A 21035-nucleotide genomic window follows, 5' to 3' on the forward strand; every position below is an offset into this window, starting at 1 on the left:
TTGTTCCGAAAGTGGGACGGGAAGTTCCTGTCCTGCTGCAGGAACACGGCGCATAGTATGTTGCTGCCATATAGATGGGAAACATAAAAATGATGGACAAATTCCAACGTATTTTATAAACTGATGTTAAGGTTTATTTTTATTCTAGATCTTTGACATTGTGGACCTGCTTGAAAGTCATCCCACTCACATATGGCAGAGAAGGTGCCTTCAGCACTTCAGGACACAAGTACAGTTGAGGATGACCAGTGCCAACTTGTTCAGGATTCATCTCTTCTTGCCACCCACCTGAAGAAGGTGGAAAATCACATCACTGATGCACGGCGCTTCTGCCATCTTCCAAAAAGGTCATCTGTAGACATTGAGTTTAAAGAGTTATCCTATTCCGTGAGAGAGGGACCATGCTGGAGAAGAAGAGGTAAGTGGCAGGACTGATAAAAGATACCTATAAAAAAATACATACCTTAAATCCAGCAATCTTCTAGTCAGTCCCTTGATGGTGCAGGTTCTTTATCTGCTGCTCCCGCAGTATAGAACATGGCTTACGTAAAGATCTGCACTTACTGTGAGGCCAGGCTGATATGGAGACATACCCTCAGGGGGTGGGTCCATGACAGTTTTGGGCTCACAGGCAGCAGCTTGAATTTCTGTCATTTCTGTCATTCAACCTGGAAGAAGCACTCCATCTAGTACCAGAGAGGATGTTTCGCATGAGAAGTCTTTGGATTGAAGGCGAGTATAGCAGAAAAGCATTTTTTTTTTGTAATTTTGTATTTCCTTATGTGGTATTTTATCACCTCCTCTAAGAACCCCTTTTCCTTAATTTCTTAACAGACCTTTTTGAAAAGCACAATTATGACTAGCCTGAACCTTAGAGTATTTTTAAAGAGTGATTATCTGAGTTTATCATAACAGCCATTAGAATAACAGAGACCATTCTCAATTCACTAAGATGAATAAGATGTAAAACCAAAACATAGATTAGAGATTTGTTTAGACTCCTGGCAGTTTTAAGCTCTGTATCACCAGTTTCCCAGGCTTTATGGTTCCTACGTTCCTGTCCAGTCTACATATGCTGTAAATAGGGGGAAGGTTGGGCTCAAGGGTCAGCGCTTGGAGACAACCGCATGGGAGCCAGAGGGTCCATGTCGCCTGGATGAGTAGCCTTCGTCTGCCACTCCAAGGGATTCACCAGTTATGGACAGTACCAGTGGGGTGCATGGTAGTACATGATGTATAAGAAGAACAGGGCCTGTAAACCATGCACAGGGTAAGGGAGGAAAACCACTACAAAGCGTTGGAGGAAGAGAGTAGTTGCCATGGGTAACCATGAACTGGTGGGAATGTATAGCAACCGGTCAATAAGCGTGGTACCTGGCGTAGGTGACAGGTCCTTTAGTAGCAAGGTGGTCGTGTTCTGCCTACCTCCCTAGCAGTTGGTTCCCCCAAAGTATCTTGAACCGAACCTGTGTACCAGACTCCATGTACTTAGCTGCATGATACAGGAGAGCTGGAGGAGGTTTACAAGTCTATGCATGAGGTCCATGCTTGTTGCACAGAGGGACCCCATTCTGTCACTGCGAGTGAGTTGGCAGAGGTATGCTGGACTGGCAGAGAGCGCATAGGCTCAGCGATGTCCCTCCTAAATGCGACTCGGGACAGTACGTTTTACAGATGGACTCTGTACATCACATTACTGCACATGGTATACGGCTCCTCTCTAAGCCAGGGTTCAGCCATATTGTTCACATCATTTTCACATAACACAACACCGCCTAGTCCTGGGCATTATGAGCACATACATGAAAGGAGATGTACCCCCACGCATGTGCATGGATGAGGTAGGTCGCACCCACAACTATGCAAATGCAACCTGCCTAGAAATTCCCAATCCTGCAGGCTGACATCCACCCATCAAGGCATATTGATATTTGTATAAAACCTACCAAGAGCCAGCCCACTGCTTGCATTGGGGCTCACGAGAGAAGTACGCTATGATCTTCCCCCATTGCGATGTGAAAAGTATAATTAGTCATCAACGTTTTTGAAGCTTTTTTGTCATAAGACATCAATGTTGATGACAAACTGGGTGACAACAGTATCCTGGTTAGATAATTATCTTCTGTACCAAATTCATGATCCATAATTCATTGTTCCCGTCAAGAGAAGAGTTTAGACATGCCCAGCCTCTAAAGATTTATCCATACGCCAGTCATTGGAATTGCCTGTAAGAACCCATCAGCTTCTGTACTAGATTCCATTGGGCTTCTATTGTCAATGAAAGATACAGGAACAGGCTTAATTTACTAATCAGTCATCATTAGCTACTCTTATTTTGTTCTCGGTGGCTCTCATTACTATTGTGTGAATCCAGCAGTGATCACCACAGGTAATCTCTGGTTGTGTGAGCAGCCACAAATAGTTGCTTTAGGCACCTTTTGGTGTAAGGGGAGTTATTACAACAAGATTTTCTGTATAAAACAACATATATTTTACTGTCCTTTATACACTATCGTTTGGGTTAAAAACACGCTTTTCCTCTTTTCTCTTTGAAAAGCACATTTTCTCAAACTTATTAAAACTTTCTGTTATTTCATTCTTTCTTCAAAATTAAAAAGTAAGTTTCTCTGTCTCTTTGTTTCACCATCAACGCCAATTGGTATAAAGCTTTCACGGGAATTAGACTCCCATAGGTCAATAAGGGATTACAGATTAGGCATCAGTATCAGGGGAATGCCTTATCAAGAGAACCTGTCCTCTTTAAGGCTCGATTCACACCTATGCATGTTGCTTTTGAGCGTTTTTGGAGGTTTTTTTTTCATGCTTGCCGCGTTTTTGAGCCGCGTTTTTGAGCCGCGTTTTTGCCGCGTTTTTGCGGCGTTTTTGCCGCGTTTTTGCCGCGATTTGCGTTTTGCGTTTTTTTTTTTTTTTCATTTTTTTTACAGTCTTAAAAAAAAAATTACAAAAAAAAACAAAAAAAAAAAAAAAAAAAAAACGGCAAAAACGCACCAAAAACGCACCAAAAACGCTGCAAAAACGCTGCAAAAACGGTGCACTTGCGTTTTTGATGCTTGTCCATTGAAAACCATTACATGCAAAACGCTGCTTTTTGCATGAAAAAAAGTCCCCGACCCTTTCCAAAAACGCAGAGATACAAAAAAGCATTGATGTGAACATGTTCCATAGGAACCCATGTTAAAAAATTCCCGTGCATTTCTGCAAAATGCAAAATGCATCAAAAAACGCGCTAGTGTGAATGGGGCCTTAATGGAAGAGCGAAGTGAGAGATTCTCATTCAGTCAGAGCTCAGGAAATGTTAGTTAATTAACATAGTGTCATATGTTCATATTTATCAGGCTTCTCATACTGCTTTAATTTTTTCTATATATATATGCACACAGTTGGGAAAATAATTATTTGATTCCTTGCAGATTTTGTAAGTTTGCCCACTCAAAAAGAAATGAAGGGTCTATTATTTTTATCACTGGTGTATTTTAAATGATAGAGACACAATATCAACCAAACACATAATAGAAATGTTATAAATTAAGTTGCAGTTCTGTGAGTAAAATAAGTACTTGATCCAAGCAAAACATGAGACTTAGTACTTGGTGGAGAAACCCTTGTTGGCAAGCACAGAGGTAAGACGTTTCTTGTAGTTGGTGACCAGGTTTGCACGCATCTCAGGAGGAATTGTGTCCCGCTCCTCTTTGCAAATCTTATCCAAATCCTTAAGGTTTCTCGACTGTCTCTTTGCAACTTGAAGTTTCAGCTCCCTCCATAAATTTTCTATAGGATTAAGGTCTGTAGACTGGCTAGGCCTCTCCATGACCTTAATGTGCTTCTTCTTGAGCCACTCCTTTGTTGTCTTGGCGGTATGTTTTGGGCCATTGCCATGCTGGAAGACCCATGCATGACCAATCTTCAGTGTTCTGGCTGAGGGAAGAAGGTTCTCATCCAAAATTTTACAATACATGCCCTTGTCCAATGTCTCCTCAATGTGGCAAAGTCAGCCTGTACCTTTAGCAGAGAAACAGTCCCAAAGCATCATGTTTCCACCTCTGTGCTTGACTGTAGGGACGGTGTTCTTATGCCGCATACACACGATCGGAAATTCCACCAGTAAAAGTCCGATGAGAGCTTTTGGTCGGAAAATGCGACCATGTGTATGCTCCATTGGACTTTTGCTGACGGAATTCCAGCCAGCAAAAGATTGAGAGCAGGTTCTCAATTTTTCGGTCGGAAAAACTTTCAATCGGAAATTCCGATCGTCTGTACCAATTGCAACACGCAAAATTCCTATGCATGCTCGGAAACAATTCGATGCATGCTCGGAAGCATTGAACGTCATTTTCTCGGCTCGTCGTAGTGTTGTACGTCACCGTGTTCTTGATGGTCGAAAGTTCAGCAAACTTTTGTTGACCGTGTGTTTGCAAGCCAAGCTTGAGCGGAATTCCGTCGGAAAAACCATCCCAGATTTTTCAGACGGAAAATCCGCTCGTGTGTACGCGGCATTAGGGTAATAGTCAGCATTTTTCTTCCTACAAACACGACGAGTTGAGTTAATGTCAAAGATCTCAATTTTGTTTTCATCTTAACACAGCACTTTCTCCCAATCCTTCTCTGAATCATTTAGATGTTCATTGGCATGACTGTACTTGTGTCTTCTTGAGGAGGGGGACTCGCCGTGTTTGGAGGAAGAAAAACGCTGACTATAACATTTGTATCATGTGTTTTTTCTGGATTTTTGGTTGTCATTCTGTCTCTATCATTTAAAATACACCTATGATAAAAGATATAGACCCTTCATTTCTTTGTGAGTGGGGCAAACAAAATCTGCAGGGGATCAAATAATGATTTTCCCCACTTTGTGTGTATATATATATATATATATATATATATATATATATATATATATATATATATATATATAAAATTGTTGTACAAACTAACATTTATTGTGTGACAAAGGAATCTCGGAGCACTATGGGTTGGCTAAAGAGGCAAAACGCTAGAAGATTTTTGCTTTGCATCTCCATTTGTCTGATTGGGATCTGGGACTGAGCCAATTGATAAAGTAAAGCACCTATGTGTCATTAGGATTGGTCAGTCCTGTGTACTTTTGTATGTAAATTTCATCTACAGAGCCTGTAAACAGCATTTTTTTCCCAAACAGGCTGTAACTAGATTGAGCATCAGATGTAAAAATGAGAATGATCCATTTGCTGGCTAAACAAAAAAATTAAGGTATATTTATTCCACATTAGCCTAAATAATAATATCTTGACTGATGTGTTCAACTCTTGACCCTTTCTAGGATACAAGACACTGCTAAAATGCTTGTCTGGCATGTTCTGCAACAGAGAGCTCATTGGAATTATGGGACCGTCTGGTGCAGGAAAATCCACATTAATGAATATTCTAGCTGGGTACAGGTAAGGCATTGACCTGTAAAGAAAGAAAATAGCTACTGCATATCTTCCTTTTAGTGCTACCAGTAATCTAAGAGCTGGTTGCAAGGTATAATACATTGGGCTAAGTGTATGAAATATCTGGTCTATGAAGACAATAGCATATGAGACCTAAATGCTTTGTATATTGAACATCTATAAGAAACAATATGCCAGTTTCTGGTGTCCTATGCATAAAGTAAACATTAAGTCCCTAGAAAAATATAATACCAACCTCAAATGTATAATGTTAGTGTCATTACGCCATCGTTCACATTAATGCGGCTTTGAAATTGTGCAACTTCTTCTGAAATGGCACAATTTCAAAACCGCACCTCAGTGCGACTTCTGGTGCGACTTGAAAGACATCTGTGCGGCTTCATGCTTCAAAAGTAGTGCAGGATCTATGTTTGCAAATCGGTGCGGTGCCGCAAAGTCGGTGTTGCACGATTTGAACGGTGCCATTGCCGGCAATAGGCTGCGACTTGTCATGCGATTTGATCTGTTAAATCGGATGACAAATCGCTCCAATGTGAATGGGGGCTAAATGTATATAATTCTTACCTCATGTTATACATCCCTTGGGCAGCTCAAAAAATGGCAAAAAAGGGACCCAAACATAACAATGCTGTTTAATCATTGCAGAGAGTATCAATTCTTGATTCCATCCTCTCTCATTGTTTGAAGTAGTCAGCGTTATTAAAAAGAGATCAGGTGTCCACACACTTGGGCCTCTTTCACACGGGCGGACCCATCAGATCCTGTCAGTTTTTCAGGCAGACCCGATAGGACCCTCCATTATCCTCTATGAAGGATGTAAACAGACATGTCCGTGCCTATTTATACCTGCCAACATCCAATCCGATGCGCTAAAAACAGACAGATGGGGATCTGTTTCCCATCCATCTAGCTGATGGCAGTCGGTTTAAACGGACAGGTGTTCTGTTTACATCCGACCGCCCATAGAGGAGAGCAGGCTGTGTCTGTGTTCGCTTTACATAAGCACAGCAGAAATGGCCCAGCCATTCGCCAACTCAGCAGGGATCAGTGATGGAGTCCATCTCGTGTGAAAGGGGAAACAGGAGGATAAAGAAGCAGGAGGATAAAGCTGAGAAACTACCTCATCAGGTTGTTATTCCAGGTACAGGTTGATCTGGGGGAAATAGATGACCCAGCTGTGTTGCTTGACAGTAGCAAAGAAAAGTCATGTCACCATCCTAGCTGCGCTGTGTGGTAGAGCTGTATAATGCTTAGTACTGGGTGGACAAAAACACAGATCCTTTGGCAGGTAAAACAGCTCCCATACTGTATATGTAATAAAACTATGTATTTATCTATTTTCCTGGAAGAATAAATTAAAGTTCATTACACTAGAGCAGTGTTAATTTTGACGACTAAAACGACTAAAACATTTTAGTTGACTAAATGAATATTATTTTAGTCGACTAAAATACGACCAAAACAACTGAAATGACTAAAATACGACTAAAACTAAAAGGGCTTTTTAGTCAAAAGACTAAAATGGGACTAATAGGGCGTACACACGGTCGGACTTTGTTCGGACATTCCGACAACAAAATCCTAGGATTTTTTCCGACGGATGTTGGCTCAAACTTGTCTTGCATACACACGGTCACACAAAGTTGTTGGAAAATCCGATCGTTCTAAACCCGGTGACGTAAAACATGTACGTCGGGACTATAAACAGGGCAGTGGCCAATAGCTTTCATCTCTTTATTTATTCTGAGCATGCGTGGCACTTTGTCCGTCGGATTTGTGTACACACGATCGGAATTTCCGACAACGGATTTTGTTGTCGGAAAATTTTATCTCCTGCTCTCCAACTTTGTGTGTCGGAAAATCCGATGGAAAATGTCCGATGGAGCCCACACACGGTCGGAATTTCCGACAACACGCTCCGATCGGACATTTTCCATTGGAAAATCCGACCGTGTGTACGGGGCATTAAACTAAAATGCCATTTTAGTCAAAAGACTAATGCCCTGTACCGACGATCGGACATTCTCACAACAAAATCCATTGGATTTTTATCCGACAGATGTTGGCTCAAACTTGTCTTGCATACACACAGTAGCACAAAGTTAGTCGGAAATTCTGAACGTCAAGAACGCGGTGACATACAACACGTACGACGAGCCGAGAAAGAATGCATTTCAATAGCCAGTGCTGCTCTTCTGCTTGATTCCGAGCATGCGTGGCACTTTGTGTGTTGGAATTGTCTACACATGATCGGAATTTACGCGAGCAGATTTTGTTGTCGGAAAATTTTATAGCCTGCTCTCAAACTTTGTGTGTCGGAAATTCTGATGGAAACTGTCCGATGGAGCCCACACAGGGTCGGAATTTCCGACAACACGCTCCGATAGCACATTTTCCATCAGAGAGTCCGACCGTGTGCACAGGGCATTAGACTAAAACTAAATTGAAATTTGACTTCAAAATTAACACTGGTCTGTAGTGCATGTTCATACCTCAGTGTAATAATAAATAACATAGACTTTTCACTCCAGCAGTATATAATGAGTTTACAAATTGTAGAGAATTGTTAACTAATGCATTACAAATTAAATAACACCCATTAGATTTTAGACGACTAAAATGAGTTTTAGTCGACTAAAATCTCCAGTATATTTTAGTTAGGACGTAGGACATTTTAGTTAACTAAAATGTACTGGAGATTGAGTTGACTAATTACGACTAAAACTAAAACAATTGCAGAAGACTAAAATGGGACTAAAACTAGAATGCCATTTTAGTCCTAAGACTAAGACTAAAACTAAATCAAAATTTTCCGCCAAAATTAACACTGTACTTCGGGTATCAAACTCAGTAGCCAAACTCTGTTACTAAGCTGACGTTTTAGAAGATAGTTTCATGTCACAGGTCATACACCTTGGCAAGACTGAGCACAGCAACAAGACACAAAGTAGGTATGCAGCATCAGCAAGGTCTCTCCCAGGCAAAGATTTCAAAGCAGACTGGGGTTTCAAAATGTGCTGTTTAAGCTCTTTTGAAGAAGCACAAAAAAAAGGTGCAACGTTGAAGACTGTAGAGACAGTGGTCAGCCAAGGAAACCTAATGCAGCAGATGAAAGACACATCATGCTTACTTCCCTTCGACGTCTGAAGAAGTCCAGCAGTGCCATCAGCGCAGAACTGGCAGAAACCAGTGGGACCCAGGTACACCCATCTACTGTCTGGAGAAGTCTGGCCAGAAGTGGTCCTCATGGAAGAATTGTGGCCAAAAAAACATACCCCTGTCTTGGAAATAAGGCTAAGCCACTCAACTATGCATGAAAACATAGGAACTGGGGTGCAGAAAAATGACAGCAGGTGTTCTGGACTGATGGGTCAAAATGTGAAATATTTGGATGTAGCAGGAGGTAGTTTGTTTGCCAAAGGGCTGGAGAGTGTTACAACAATGAATGTCTGCAGGCAACAGTGAAGTATGGTGGAGGTTTCCTGCAAGTTTGGGGCTATATTTCTGCAAATGGAGTTGGAAATTTGGTCAGGATCAATGGCACCCTCAATGCTGAGAAATACAGGCAGATACTTATTCATCATTCCATACCATAAGGGAGGCATGTGATTGACCCCAAATTTATTCTGCATCAGGACAACAACCCCAAACATGCAGCCAATATCATTAAGAGTTATGTCGCGTACACACGATTGGAAATGCCGCCAGCAAAACTCAGATGAGAGCTTTTTGTTGGAAAATGTGACTGTGTGTATGCTCCATCGGTCTTTTGCTGGCGGAATTCCAGCCAGGAAAAGATTCAGAGCATGTTCTCTATTTTTTGGTCGGGAAAAGTTCCTATCCGAAAATGCGTTCATCTGTATGCAATTCGGACGCGCAAAAAAATCACGCATGCTCGGAAACAATTTGACGCATGCTCAGAAACGTTAAACTTAATTTTCTCGGCTCGTCGTAGTGTTGTACGTCACCGCGTTCTTGACGGTCAAAAGTTCAGAAAAATTTGTGTGACCGTGTGTATGCAAGGCAAGCTTGAGCGGAATTCCATCGGAAAAACCATCCAAGTTTTTTCTGACAGAAATTCCGATCGTGTGTACGCGGCATTACAGTATCTTCAGCATAAAGAAGAACAAGGAATCATGGAAGTGATGTTTTTAGCCCCCACAGAGCCCTGCTCTCAACATCATCAAGTCTGTCGAGGATTACATAAAGAGACAAAAGTATTTAAGGCAGCCTACATCCACAAAAGATCTGTGGTTGGTTCTCCAAGATGTTTGGAACAACCTACCTGCCAAGTTCCTTCAAAAACTGTGTACAAGTGTACTTAGAAGAACTGATGCTGTTTTGAGGGCAAAGGGTGGTCACACCAAATATTGACTATTAACACTTTTATTTCTGAAAGCATTAACCACTTCAGCCATTTTTTGCGTTACGGCACTGCGTCGATTTAACTGACAGTTGCGCGGTCATGCGATGCTATACCCAAACAAAATTTACGACCTTTTTTTCCCACAAATAGAGCTTTCTTTTGGTGGTATTTGATCATCGCTGCGGTTTTTATTGTTTATGCTATAAACAAAAAAAGAGCAACAATTTTGAAAAAAACACAATATTTTGTACTTTTTGCTATAATAAATATCCCCATTTTTTTTTAAAAAAAGCTATTTTTTTCTTCAGTTTAGGCCGATATGTATTCTTCTACATATTTTTGGTAATAAAAATCGCAATAAGCGTATATTGATTGGCATCTACAAAATAGGGGAAGGATTTATGGCATTTTTTTATTATTTTATTTTTTTACTAGTAATGGCGGTGATCTGCGATTTTTATTGGGACTGCGACATTATCGGACACTTTTGACACATTTTTGGGACCACTGACAAGTATACAGCGATCAGTGCTATAAAATGTTCCCTGTATGTTCTAACTGTAGGGGGAGGGGACTGACTAGAGGAGATGACAGATCTTTGTTCTTAGCTAGTAGGAACACACGATCTGCCTCTCCTCTCCTCACAGAACTGGGATTTGTGTGTTTACACACACACGTCCCTGTTCTGACACTCATGCCCGCGATTGTACATGCATTGGCACCCACGCAGTGCAGTGCGCACGCCTGCTATCCCACTTAAAGGAGCCGACGTACAGCTACGACGGTTCGCGGGATCGTGCTGACCTGCCGCAGAATTATGGCTGGTCAGCAATCGGTTAATTTACAGCATTTTGCACACCTGTCTAAAGCTTTTTACAGTAATATATATGTATGTGTGTGTATACACACACACACACACACACACACACACACACACACACACACACACACACACACACACACACACACACACTATATAACCAAAAGTATTGGGACGCCTGCCTTTACACACACGTGAACTTTATCAGCACCCCAGTCTTAGTCCGTAAGGTTCAATATTGAGTTAGCCCACCCTTTGCAGCTATAACAGCTTCAACTCTTTTTAGGAGTGTGTCTATGGGAATGTTTGACCATTCTTCCAGAAGCGCATTTGTGAGCTCAGGCACTGATGTGGGGGAGAAGGCCTGGCTTGCAGTCTCCACTCTAATTCATCCCAAACGTTTTCTATCGGGTTGAGGTCAGGACTCTGTGTAGGTCAGTCAAGTTCCTCCACCCCAAACTAGCTCATCCATGTCTTTATAGACCCTGCTTTATGTACTGTTCCAAATCATTTGGTGGAGGGTGGTGGGGGAATTATTGTGCGGTGTTGTTTTTTAGGGGTTGGGCTTTGCCCCTTAGTTCTAGTGAAGGGAGCTTTTAAGGCATCAGCATACCAAGACATTTTGGACAATTTCATGCTCCCAACGTTGTGGGAACAGTTTGGGGATGGCCCCTTCCTGTTCCAACATGACTCTGCACCAGTGCATAAATAGGGTCAATAAAGACATGGGTGAGCGAGTTTGGGGTGGAGGAACTTGACTGGCCTGCACCTCAACCCAATAGAACACCTTTGGGATGAATTTGAGCGGAGACTGCGAGCCAGGCCTTCTCGTCCAACATCAGTGCCTGACCTTACAAATGCGCTTCTGGAAGAATGGTCAAATACTCCCATAGACACACTCCTAAACCTTGAGGACAGTCTTCCCAGAAGAGTTGAAGCTCTTATAGCTGCAAAGGTTGGGCCAACTCAATATAGAACTCTACGGACTAAGACTGGGATGCCATTAAAGTTCATGTTGGACAAGCAAAGACCCTGAAATGGGATACCCAACACGTTTTAAGCTCTTGCATTTTTCCTCTTCATCGGGGCAAGTGGTGAAGGTATCTATGATATCATGTAAAAGCAGGTATCTTGTTGTATCACTTCAAAGGTTTTTAAAAACAAGGAGAATATGGCTCTGCTGGCACTGAGCCGTCCAGGAAGACTGAAGACAGGGTGGTCACCCCACTGATGGACAAAAGGGGGGGCGGAGCAGGAAAGCCCAGCCCTCCGGATTTACCCACACTAAGGGGTCAGAAAGTTGAATATCTCAATCACTCATCGTCCAGAAATGGACCTAAGGGTTCCACAGCCTAGGAGCTGGGAGCCACACTGTAGGACTATGTGTTGGGTATGGTTTATTTGAGAGGAGTAAGTGTGGTCACAGCTCCGTTGGTATCCAATTAGATGAATAGAGGAAATTCACATTGCATACATGGATGTTAAGGTATGCCTTAGCTGTGTACGTCCACAAGTGTAGGAAGACTTGCTCCACCTCGCCAGCAGAAAAGAATATAGAACTCTACGGACTAAAACTGGGATGCCATTAAAGTTCATGTGCTTGTAAAGGCAGACGCCCCAATACTTTTGATAATATAATGTAAATATATATATAAAAAAATAGATTTCTAGTTCTTCACCACGAGTGCTCAATAGATGGGTGGCCACTCAGCAGAAAATTATGACCCCTTTTTACAGGAAGGTCAAACAGCGCTTCTGGAATATCAATTGATTCCACTGACAGCACAGTTCACTCCACTGACCCCTCGAGGTGAAACTAGGATGGGAAAAATTACTCCACAAGAGACATAGAGGAAGGTCTCATAGTGTAGTGATTTTAATAAGTATAAAAGTTTGACAACAACAAATGGCGATTACACTCCGATCCGGGCACCAGGTGTAATCAGTATGTGCAAGCCCGCTAGTCCTGGAAGGATGGCGTGTAGTCCGTGTCTCTCCTAAGGGCAAAGCCTAAATGGGATGTGGGATCAGAACAAGCGGTCCGTATGCCAAGAAAAGGGGGCAAAAAGACTCAGATAGGGGAATAACTCTTTATTGGTTCTGTGGTTATTGAGCCAGCTTGGTGAAGGACTGTGCCATTTCCACCTGAGGATTTGGAATGTATGTAGCAAAGCAAGCCGACTTCCATCTGCCTAACTTCTTGATCACGTGGTTTGGTATTCTATGCTGGGATGCAGCAGAAGCTGCTCCAATCCAGACGGAATGTCCAGAGAACTGACTGCGGTCAAGGCCCAAGTCACCTAGAAGGATCCTGACGTGAATGATAAACTGGCTGCCACTCAGGGGGTCAGTTGGAAAAGGTAACAATGTGCTACCATCTGATTGGCTGGGTAGATGGGACAGTAGTCGGTCGAGCACCGTCAGTGGGCACCAGGCGTTGTTAGTCTGACAAAAGGTTGATGTCAAGCCCGGGACCGGTTTGTTGAGTTTTGGAGACTGTAAGCTGAAGGGTGTAATGGTTTGGAAAGCGAGTCAGGTGACGTCTGAGCCGTGTTTGACTGCCAGTTAATGGTAAATTCACTAGGCCGCAAAAAAATGTAGAAGGCCAAGTAGATGGCTGCTTGGATTACTAGACTGGGAAAAACCCCAAACGGAAAATGTGTAAGGATTTTTGACATGTCCCTAAAGATGGCACTCATGATAGGTAGGTGTTTGCCGCTGGCTACGGGCTGATGCTTTTGGATGCCACATAGGAGAGATCTGACTGAGTGGGCCGTAAATACTGACGGCTTTCCAGGGTCCTGTAAGGACAGAAAATGCTGGCAATACGATATAAAGGCTAGGACGTGTCTAACATCACCTGTCGCTGCTCTGGGGCAAGAGGCTAAAAGCCTGCAGTAAGTTTTCCAAGCAGTGACAACTGCACCAGCCTGCGCAGGAAGGACAGGATGGGGAGTGATTTGGATCTGCCTTTATTGATGATGTCGGCCTTGGCCTGATTGTCTGTAGTGAAGACCACCGTTTGTCCTGTCCAGGTGTGACCCCAAACCTGGGCAGCTGCCATGATGGGATACAGCTCGAACAGTGAAGAGGACTGGGTGAAACCAGCAATTAATAGGATTTCTGGGGGCCAAGGTTCGGCCAACCAGTGGCGGCCAAAAATGGCCACAAAGCCCGTAGAGGCTGCGGCATCTATGACCACCTGAGGTGACTGAGCTGATGCTGACGGGATAAACATCAAAATGGCGTTCCAGTTAGTGAGGAACTCGTCCCACATAGCTAAGTCTGCTATCGCTGCTGGGTCTAGTTTGAAAACTCGATCTGGGTCTTGCGCTAGTGTGAAAAAAAACAAAAGCCGCGAGATAAAGGACCGCCCTTGAAGAATAATCATCATGGCGAAATTGAGCATCCCTAATAAGGATTGCAGCTGCTTTCTAGTACACCCTTGTGACAGGGTGAAGTCATGGATGACCGCCCTGATACATGCTAGTTTGTCAGGAGGCAGGCTGGCCTGCATGACATGCGTGTCCAGAGTGACACCTAATAAGGTAATAGATTGTGCCGGGCCTTCCACTTTTTGCTCGGCTATGGGCACGTTGAGGTTGTTAAACACGATTCTCAACCTGTCTAGGGCTACCGGGGTGTGCCTGGTTGTTTGATGAGCACGAAATCAATGAGGTAATGGATGACCGTCTGACAGTGAGCCTTGTGTGATAGAATCCATGTAAGGGACTGAGCAAAAACATTGAACAGCCACGGGCTGCTCTTGGACCTGAAGGTCAACTTGGTGGTGAAGTAATAAGACTCCCTCCACTTAATACCATGTCACCGCCAGAGGGGTGGCTCGATAGGCAGGAGTTTGAACGCACCTGAGATGTCTGCTTTTGATAGCCAGGCGCCGGGATCTATTTCAATGATGGCCTGGATGGCCAAGTCAACTGAAGAGTATTTGAGGGAGAATTCCTCTGAAGGAATCAGGGAGTTCAGGCTTGGGATGTGAGAGGCATGAGGCGCAGACAAATCGTACACTAAGCGAAGTTTATTGGAGAACTTGCCCTTGACAAGCCCAATAGGGTTGACTCTCCAGTTTGTCCAGCTGCCACGATTGACCGGGGACTGGCAAGCCCTGATCGGTACCGGAGGTGGAAGGGGGGTAGAAGGGGGCGCCTTGAGGTGGCTGAGCAGACGACATCCCTAAACATCCCAAATGCCAGAACAAATTCAGTATCAATTAGCTTACAGTTGAGCCTGGGGTCTTTCGACTTGATGACCACTGAGATGTCCCGCCAGGCGTATGATCTATTATCAGCCAAGTCATGCACTGAAATCAGCAGGGATGCTAGATTGACGTCCTTTCCCTCCAGGATGTCCTTCCTGAGGCTAGCTGAGACAAGGTGAACAGGGAGGACAGTAGGTGTGGACTCTGGCGTACCTGCAGGAGGGGATGCCAGCACCGGGACCACGACTGGGTCAGGAAGGGTCGTGGGAGGGCGCACCTCCAGAGCTGTCACTATGGTCTGTACATCATAAACTGCTGCGGATAGATAGGAGACCATGGAGTGTAGCTGGGAGATGGCCCCAGAGATGGACTGCAGGGATGCCTTTTGGGCGCTGAGCCCTGCAGTGGCTGTCGGCAGGAAGAGGTGCCTGAAGAGCTCTGCCTTCCTGGCCGTAACAGGGTAGGGAATGCCCTTGCGTCTGAGCTCAGCTGTGAGCTTGGGGATCGTCCATGCCTGAAGGGACTGCCTGCTGCCGCTCTCTGAGCCCGTGGAGGGTGACAATGGGGCGGGTGTGAAATCATCACTGCCGGCCTGCAACATGGCTCCCACTATAGAACAATAAGGGGGTGCATGTGTTAAGAGGAGGCGTAGCAGTAGGATAGTGAGTGGAGTGGGATACAGAAACTCAGATGAGAAGAGAAGGAGAAGTACAGGGTGAGAAACGACAGGCGCAGGTAGGAGCCAACTGGGTTCTATTGTGTAGAACCCTGTAGAGTGAAAATTTAGAAAACTCGAAAGAGTGCGTGGCAACCAAGGAGAGCCAGTAGGTGACTGGCCAGGTGACCGATGCCTGGGTGCCTGTCTGTGCTGAGCACAAACCTGTAGACCAGAGCCCAAGGGCATACTGGGGCAATCAGCTGAAGTCTGGTACGGCCTACTTAGGAATGTTACTGTCTGTTTACTGTGACGTATGCTCGGCCTGCTAACATTTGCACTGTCGGCAAACTCAACGTTTAAGCGACCTTGTCTGCGTAGGTGAAGGGTCGTCCTTTAAAAACAGAGTGTAATGCAGAGACACATGTGACAGTACCCGATGAGCATGTCAAAGTGTGTATGTGAAGTAAACGTATAGTGAAAGGGGTGCTGCAGAATAATGTGACAGAAGAACTCGTGAACTACACACCTGACTAGCGCCCTAGTAGCGAGGTCCTAGTAAGGATCGAGACTTGGTGGACTGAAAAACCTGTGGTGAGGGTGACATAAGTGTAACATGTATATTCCTTTTACCTGAAACGAGCTGTCCTACTCCTATCATGCAACTGGCTCTGGTGAAGATGCAAACTCTATGTTCTCCCTCTTTTTTTTTTTTTACCTGGGGAGATAACATCCAACCTGGTGCAGGATGGAACCTGAACTCGACTGACCTAAGGGAGAATGACAGAGAAAACGATGAGTGGCTCACATGCCACTGGAGATGAATGGCCAACTGAGTGCTGCTACATGTTTTTGCGGCTGATTGTGTGCCACTGGAGTGTGCTTGCAATGATTGCAAGAAGTTAGATTTGTATGCTGGCTTGTACGTAGGTGTGTGCTGTGAGCTGTTTTATGCTACTGGAGACGTGGTTGCGTGGTTGCAAGTGTCTCAATGATTTGCAAGTGTTTGTGCCCCAGACGTGGTTACAGAGACTGCAAGTGTCCGTGCTGCAAAAGACGTGGTTGCAAATGGGTTACGAGTGTCTGTGCTGCAGGAGATGTTGTCACGTAGATTGCAAGTGTCTATGCTGCAGGGGATGTGGTTTCAATGTTAACAGTGTCAGGGATACTGAAGACGTGGTTGTGACTGCTGAAAGTGCCTGTGCTGCAGTAGACGTGGTTGCAATAACTGCAAGTGTCTGTGCTGCAGTAGACGTGGTTGCAATAACTGCAAGTGTCTGTGCTGCAGTAGACGTGGTTGCAATAACTGCAAGTGTCTGTGCTGCAGTAGACGTGGTTGCAATAACTGCAAGTGTCTGTGCTGCAGTAGACGTGGTTGCAATAACTGCAAGTGTCTGTGCTGCAGGAGATGTGGTTGCGGCAGGTCACAAGTGTCTGTAAAGGTGGCCTTTGGTATGCGAAAAAATACAAAATAATAGAATTTGAATGAGAAGGACTAAATTGTAACCTTAAGCGGCTGAGGTTGTGCACTTATGGTGTGAGAAAATGAATTAGATACGAATCGTAGTACTGCGGGCCGGCTAGACTCAAATCGGACTGTAATGGGTATAAAAAAGGGACCAGATACAAATCTGTTGTAGGGTAGAATGTGATGAACGAATGGATCCGATCCGAATCGGTGTGCAAAGCATCCGATGCATAACCGTTGCGCCGCTAGTACGACTAGGTTTGAATCGGACCGTAGTTTGTGGGCAACGTATCCAGTGTGAACCGGGAAAAGCGTGATGTAGCGCCGTGCTTCGGCAAGTAGATAGAACAAGGACAGCGTTCGTACGATTCGTAAGTTCCACTGCGGGAACTGAACATACGACATGGGGGACACAATGAATGGAAACAAATGGACATGACATAACAACATAGTAAAGAATACTACCTACGACAGTGTCCCGTGCAGCTAGGTTCGAATCGGACTGTAGCGGATGTGCAATGTATCGGGAGAAGTGTGGTGTAGCGTCGTGCATGACGCACATGGAAACAACTTTGGTTTGGCTAGTAGATGGGAAAAGAACCACGTTCGAATGATTTGTAAGTTCCGCTGCGGGAACTGAACACACAACATGGGGGATACAACGAATGGCAACGATTGGGGCATGATACGAATACATAGTAGCTAATCCTACCTGTGAAAGTGAGCAAGACTTGATCGAAAAACAATGAATAAAGCAACCGCAACACACTGTATTCGGGAACAACAGACTCACGAACACGAAGTGAGTTCAAGAGTCGGCCTGGTAACGCAATGAATCGCGCACTGGAACCAATAAGGAGCATGGGCGCGTGGGCTGCTTAAATACCCCCCAAGGCTCCTCCCATAAATTCAGGCCTCTTATATATTATACTGTGTATATATATATTTCTGACTATAATACAGGTAGAGATCTATAGTAGGCGCTGATCACATTCATATAAGGTCAAGCAAAGTACTGCAATATAATATCTAACAAGACAAAAATGGGCAAAGAGACCTGAAGATAATTATGGATTTCCTGATTGACCCAATATGAAAAATAAGTGCTAGTGCACACAAAGCTGGGTGACCGTGCAAAGGAAATTATTATAAACCTGATAAAATAAACAGCTAAAATATCATACTAGTCAAATTAGTAACACCTGAAGCCTGTGACTACCTGTACTCTTCATGCAAAGTATGAGTCGGCATCATGGCTTATAATAACAAGAAAAACACATTTGTTGTGACCAGGATTTTGCTGCACTAGGTTTTCATAAACTAAATAAAGATCTGTCTACAATAATAATGCACAAAATGTGCCCAATGCAGGGTTAACATCTTCCTTATTTTTCTGGACCTGTCCAAGTTTTTGGCAGGAAATCAAATTTTGTCTCAAATTCTAAATTATTCCCTTATTTTCTGCAGTAGCTATTCTTGGCATTGCCTTGCAGTCAGGGAGGGAATTCAGTCTCCTACATTTTAATGGCAGCCATGCAAGCTTGCCTTGATTGGTTCAAACTTTACTTTTTTTTTTCTTTTTGTGATCATTTAATTAAAAACATTATATGTGGACTGAATATTTTCATAAGAAAATTGTGCTTAGAACTAAATTTATACATCTTGGGGAACTGACCTTGTTGCATTAACCTTCCAATCTAAAACCTCAGCAAAGTATTTGTGAACTTATCAATTTGTTAGACCTATAGTAATATAGGAGAAAGTTTCGATGCCAACATTTTCACTTGTTATTAAACATCAAACTAGAACGGTTATAGAGGACAATGTTCAATGTTAGGGTTTACATACACTTTAATTGGTGAATTACAGTATAACTAAAGGCAGAACTTTTTTGTAGATTTGGATAGAGTGTAGAGGGTAATGCCGTGTACACACGGTCGGAATTTCTGAAACAAATATTTGATGTGAGCATGTTGTCGGAAATTCCGATCGTGTGTAGGCTCCATCGGACATTTGTTGTCGGAATTTCCGAAAACAAAAATTTGAGAGGTGGATCTCAAATTTTCCGACACCAAAATCCGTTGTCGTAAATTCCGATTGTTTGTACACAATTCCGACGCACAAAATTCCACGCATGCTCAGAATCAAGCAGAAGAGCCGCACTGGCTATTGAACTTCATTTTTCTTGGTTCGTCGTATGTGTTGTACATCACCGCGTTCTTGGCGATCGTTTTTTTGGACATCATTTGTGCGACCGTGTGTATGCAAGACAAGTTTGAGCCAACATCCGTCAGAAATAAATCCAGGATTTTGTTGTTGGAATGTCCGATCGTGTGTACGCGGCATTAGAACATCTGTCAGGTGTTGCTGTCTGTTCTACATGTTATGGAGGTTCATCCTCTCTATTTGTCCTATTTACTGTTATCACTGAAAGTGAAAGTAAAGGAAAATCCCAAATTTTGAGTTTTTCCCAGAACGGGAATAGAGGGGAAATGTTCCTATAGGCACTCCAGGTGATCCTGGTGACAATGTATTCTCTCACTTTGGGGGAATTTCCTCTTACTTCCTGTCTTTGGGGCCAGGGACAGGAAGTGAAGGGAAATCACCCCAATGGGACACATAGGGCAAAGAAAAATCTGATGGAGTTATACCTCCTCCTATACCCCTCCTAAATTCTATCCAAAATAAAAAAACAATTGCCTATATTTCCATTAGATTTTTTCCTTTTATATTGTGTTTATATTATCTTCATTGAGTTAGGGGGATTTGCATTCTGTCTTAGGTCTCCTGTAGTTTGGATTACCTGTGGTTTGCAATACGGATACAGACGCTTTCATAAAACAGGAAACGTCACAGGCTGGAGACCAAATGTATTGATTAAAACCCAATTTTCTTTGTTGGGCTGCCAGGAGCCCTGCTGAGAGAATGACATCCCAGCCTTTTGAAATGCCCCAGGGTGTAGAACAGGGCACCTAATGGTGTTGGGGAATTTAATAAAGTGATTTAATAAAAAAGGACCAGAGAATAACCCAAAGTTTGTGTTAAAATGTTTTTAAAACAGGGACAGTGGAATGACTGGTGAAATCCTGGTAAATGGAAAGCTGAGGGAGCTACGAACATTCAGGAAGATGTCCTGTTACATAATGCAAGATGACATGTTATTACCACATTTAACAGTCAAGGAAGCAATGATGGTGAGTTAATCAGCATTAACAGATTTTATGAGTCAGGAATGGAAGACTTACCTTGTTTAAGAGTGGTTGTTTTCTGCTTCTTTCTTTTATTTAAAGCAGTATTAAACCCAAAAGAAAACATTTATTACATTGCAGGTTACCAATTTTTAGATGTGAAAGTTGAATTATTATTTTTTAGGCTTTTCTACCTTTATTTCCATCTGGTGATCCTGCTGGTGCACAAGCTGTCCTGCAGATGTAGCAGTTAAGGTGTTGAGAAAACCATTTAACTTTGACAGGGGTGCTTACAATCATAAGCTTTTATTTATTAATTTAAAACGTTTATCCCAAAAGGAATAAAACTGTTTGTTGTAACTGCTTATAAATTATGAGCTGGAGCTTGGCTTCAATTTGTTACTGTATCTAAATCTGCTAGTCCATCTAAGGCCGGCCATGCATGGAGCAAATTTCTTTCCTGCAACCACGGGTTGCAGAAAATGAATTTGCTTGGTATCCCTATCAACACAGACAGTGTTGATGCAGGAATCATTTTGTCTTCTCCTGGCGGGGGAAGCCATTCCCGTCCAGAGAAGAGAGTGATTATTGCTAGCGGCTATAATCGCAGGTAAAACCCAGCATGCTGGTTGTACCCAAGTTGATTGATCAATCAACTTGGTACATTCAGCCTGCCCATACACAATTCGAACCGTGTATGGTCTGCCTAACACTCCCCTCCCCCAGACTGACAATGCTGCTGTCCCTGCGTTCATCCAGAGTGGGGGCACTCTAATACAGGAGGTGTGTTACTAGCCAGATCACCAGGTGAAACTGATTTAAAAAGCTTGAGATAAGAATACTTATGCAGCCATCACATCTAATGATTG

The 21035-nt window shown here is 43.4% G+C and overlaps 1 protein-coding gene across 2 annotated transcripts in view; it reads left to right on the plus strand.

Annotated features, from left to right (window-relative positions):
* Nucleotides 1-21035, plus strand: part of ABCG4 (ATP binding cassette subfamily G member 4) — a 124961-nt gene that overhangs the window by 35257 nt on the left and 68669 nt on the right. For both annotated transcript variants that reach the window (XM_073602529.1, XM_073602530.1), the window contains exons 2-4: nt 149-418; nt 5318-5435; nt 20040-20172. In XM_073602529.1, the coding sequence (XP_073458630.1) occupies nt 193-418; nt 5318-5435; nt 20040-20172 (477 nt within the window). In that variant the 5' untranslated portion in view covers nt 149-192. The remainder of the gene's footprint in view (nt 1-148; nt 419-5317; nt 5436-20039; nt 20173-21035) is intronic.

The sequence above is a fragment of the Aquarana catesbeiana genome, linkage group LG10 (genome assembly GCF_042186555.1).
Source record: "Aquarana catesbeiana isolate 2022-GZ linkage group LG10, ASM4218655v1, whole genome shotgun sequence".
In the NCBI taxonomy this organism is placed as follows: domain Eukaryota; kingdom Metazoa; phylum Chordata; class Amphibia; order Anura; family Ranidae; genus Aquarana; species Aquarana catesbeiana.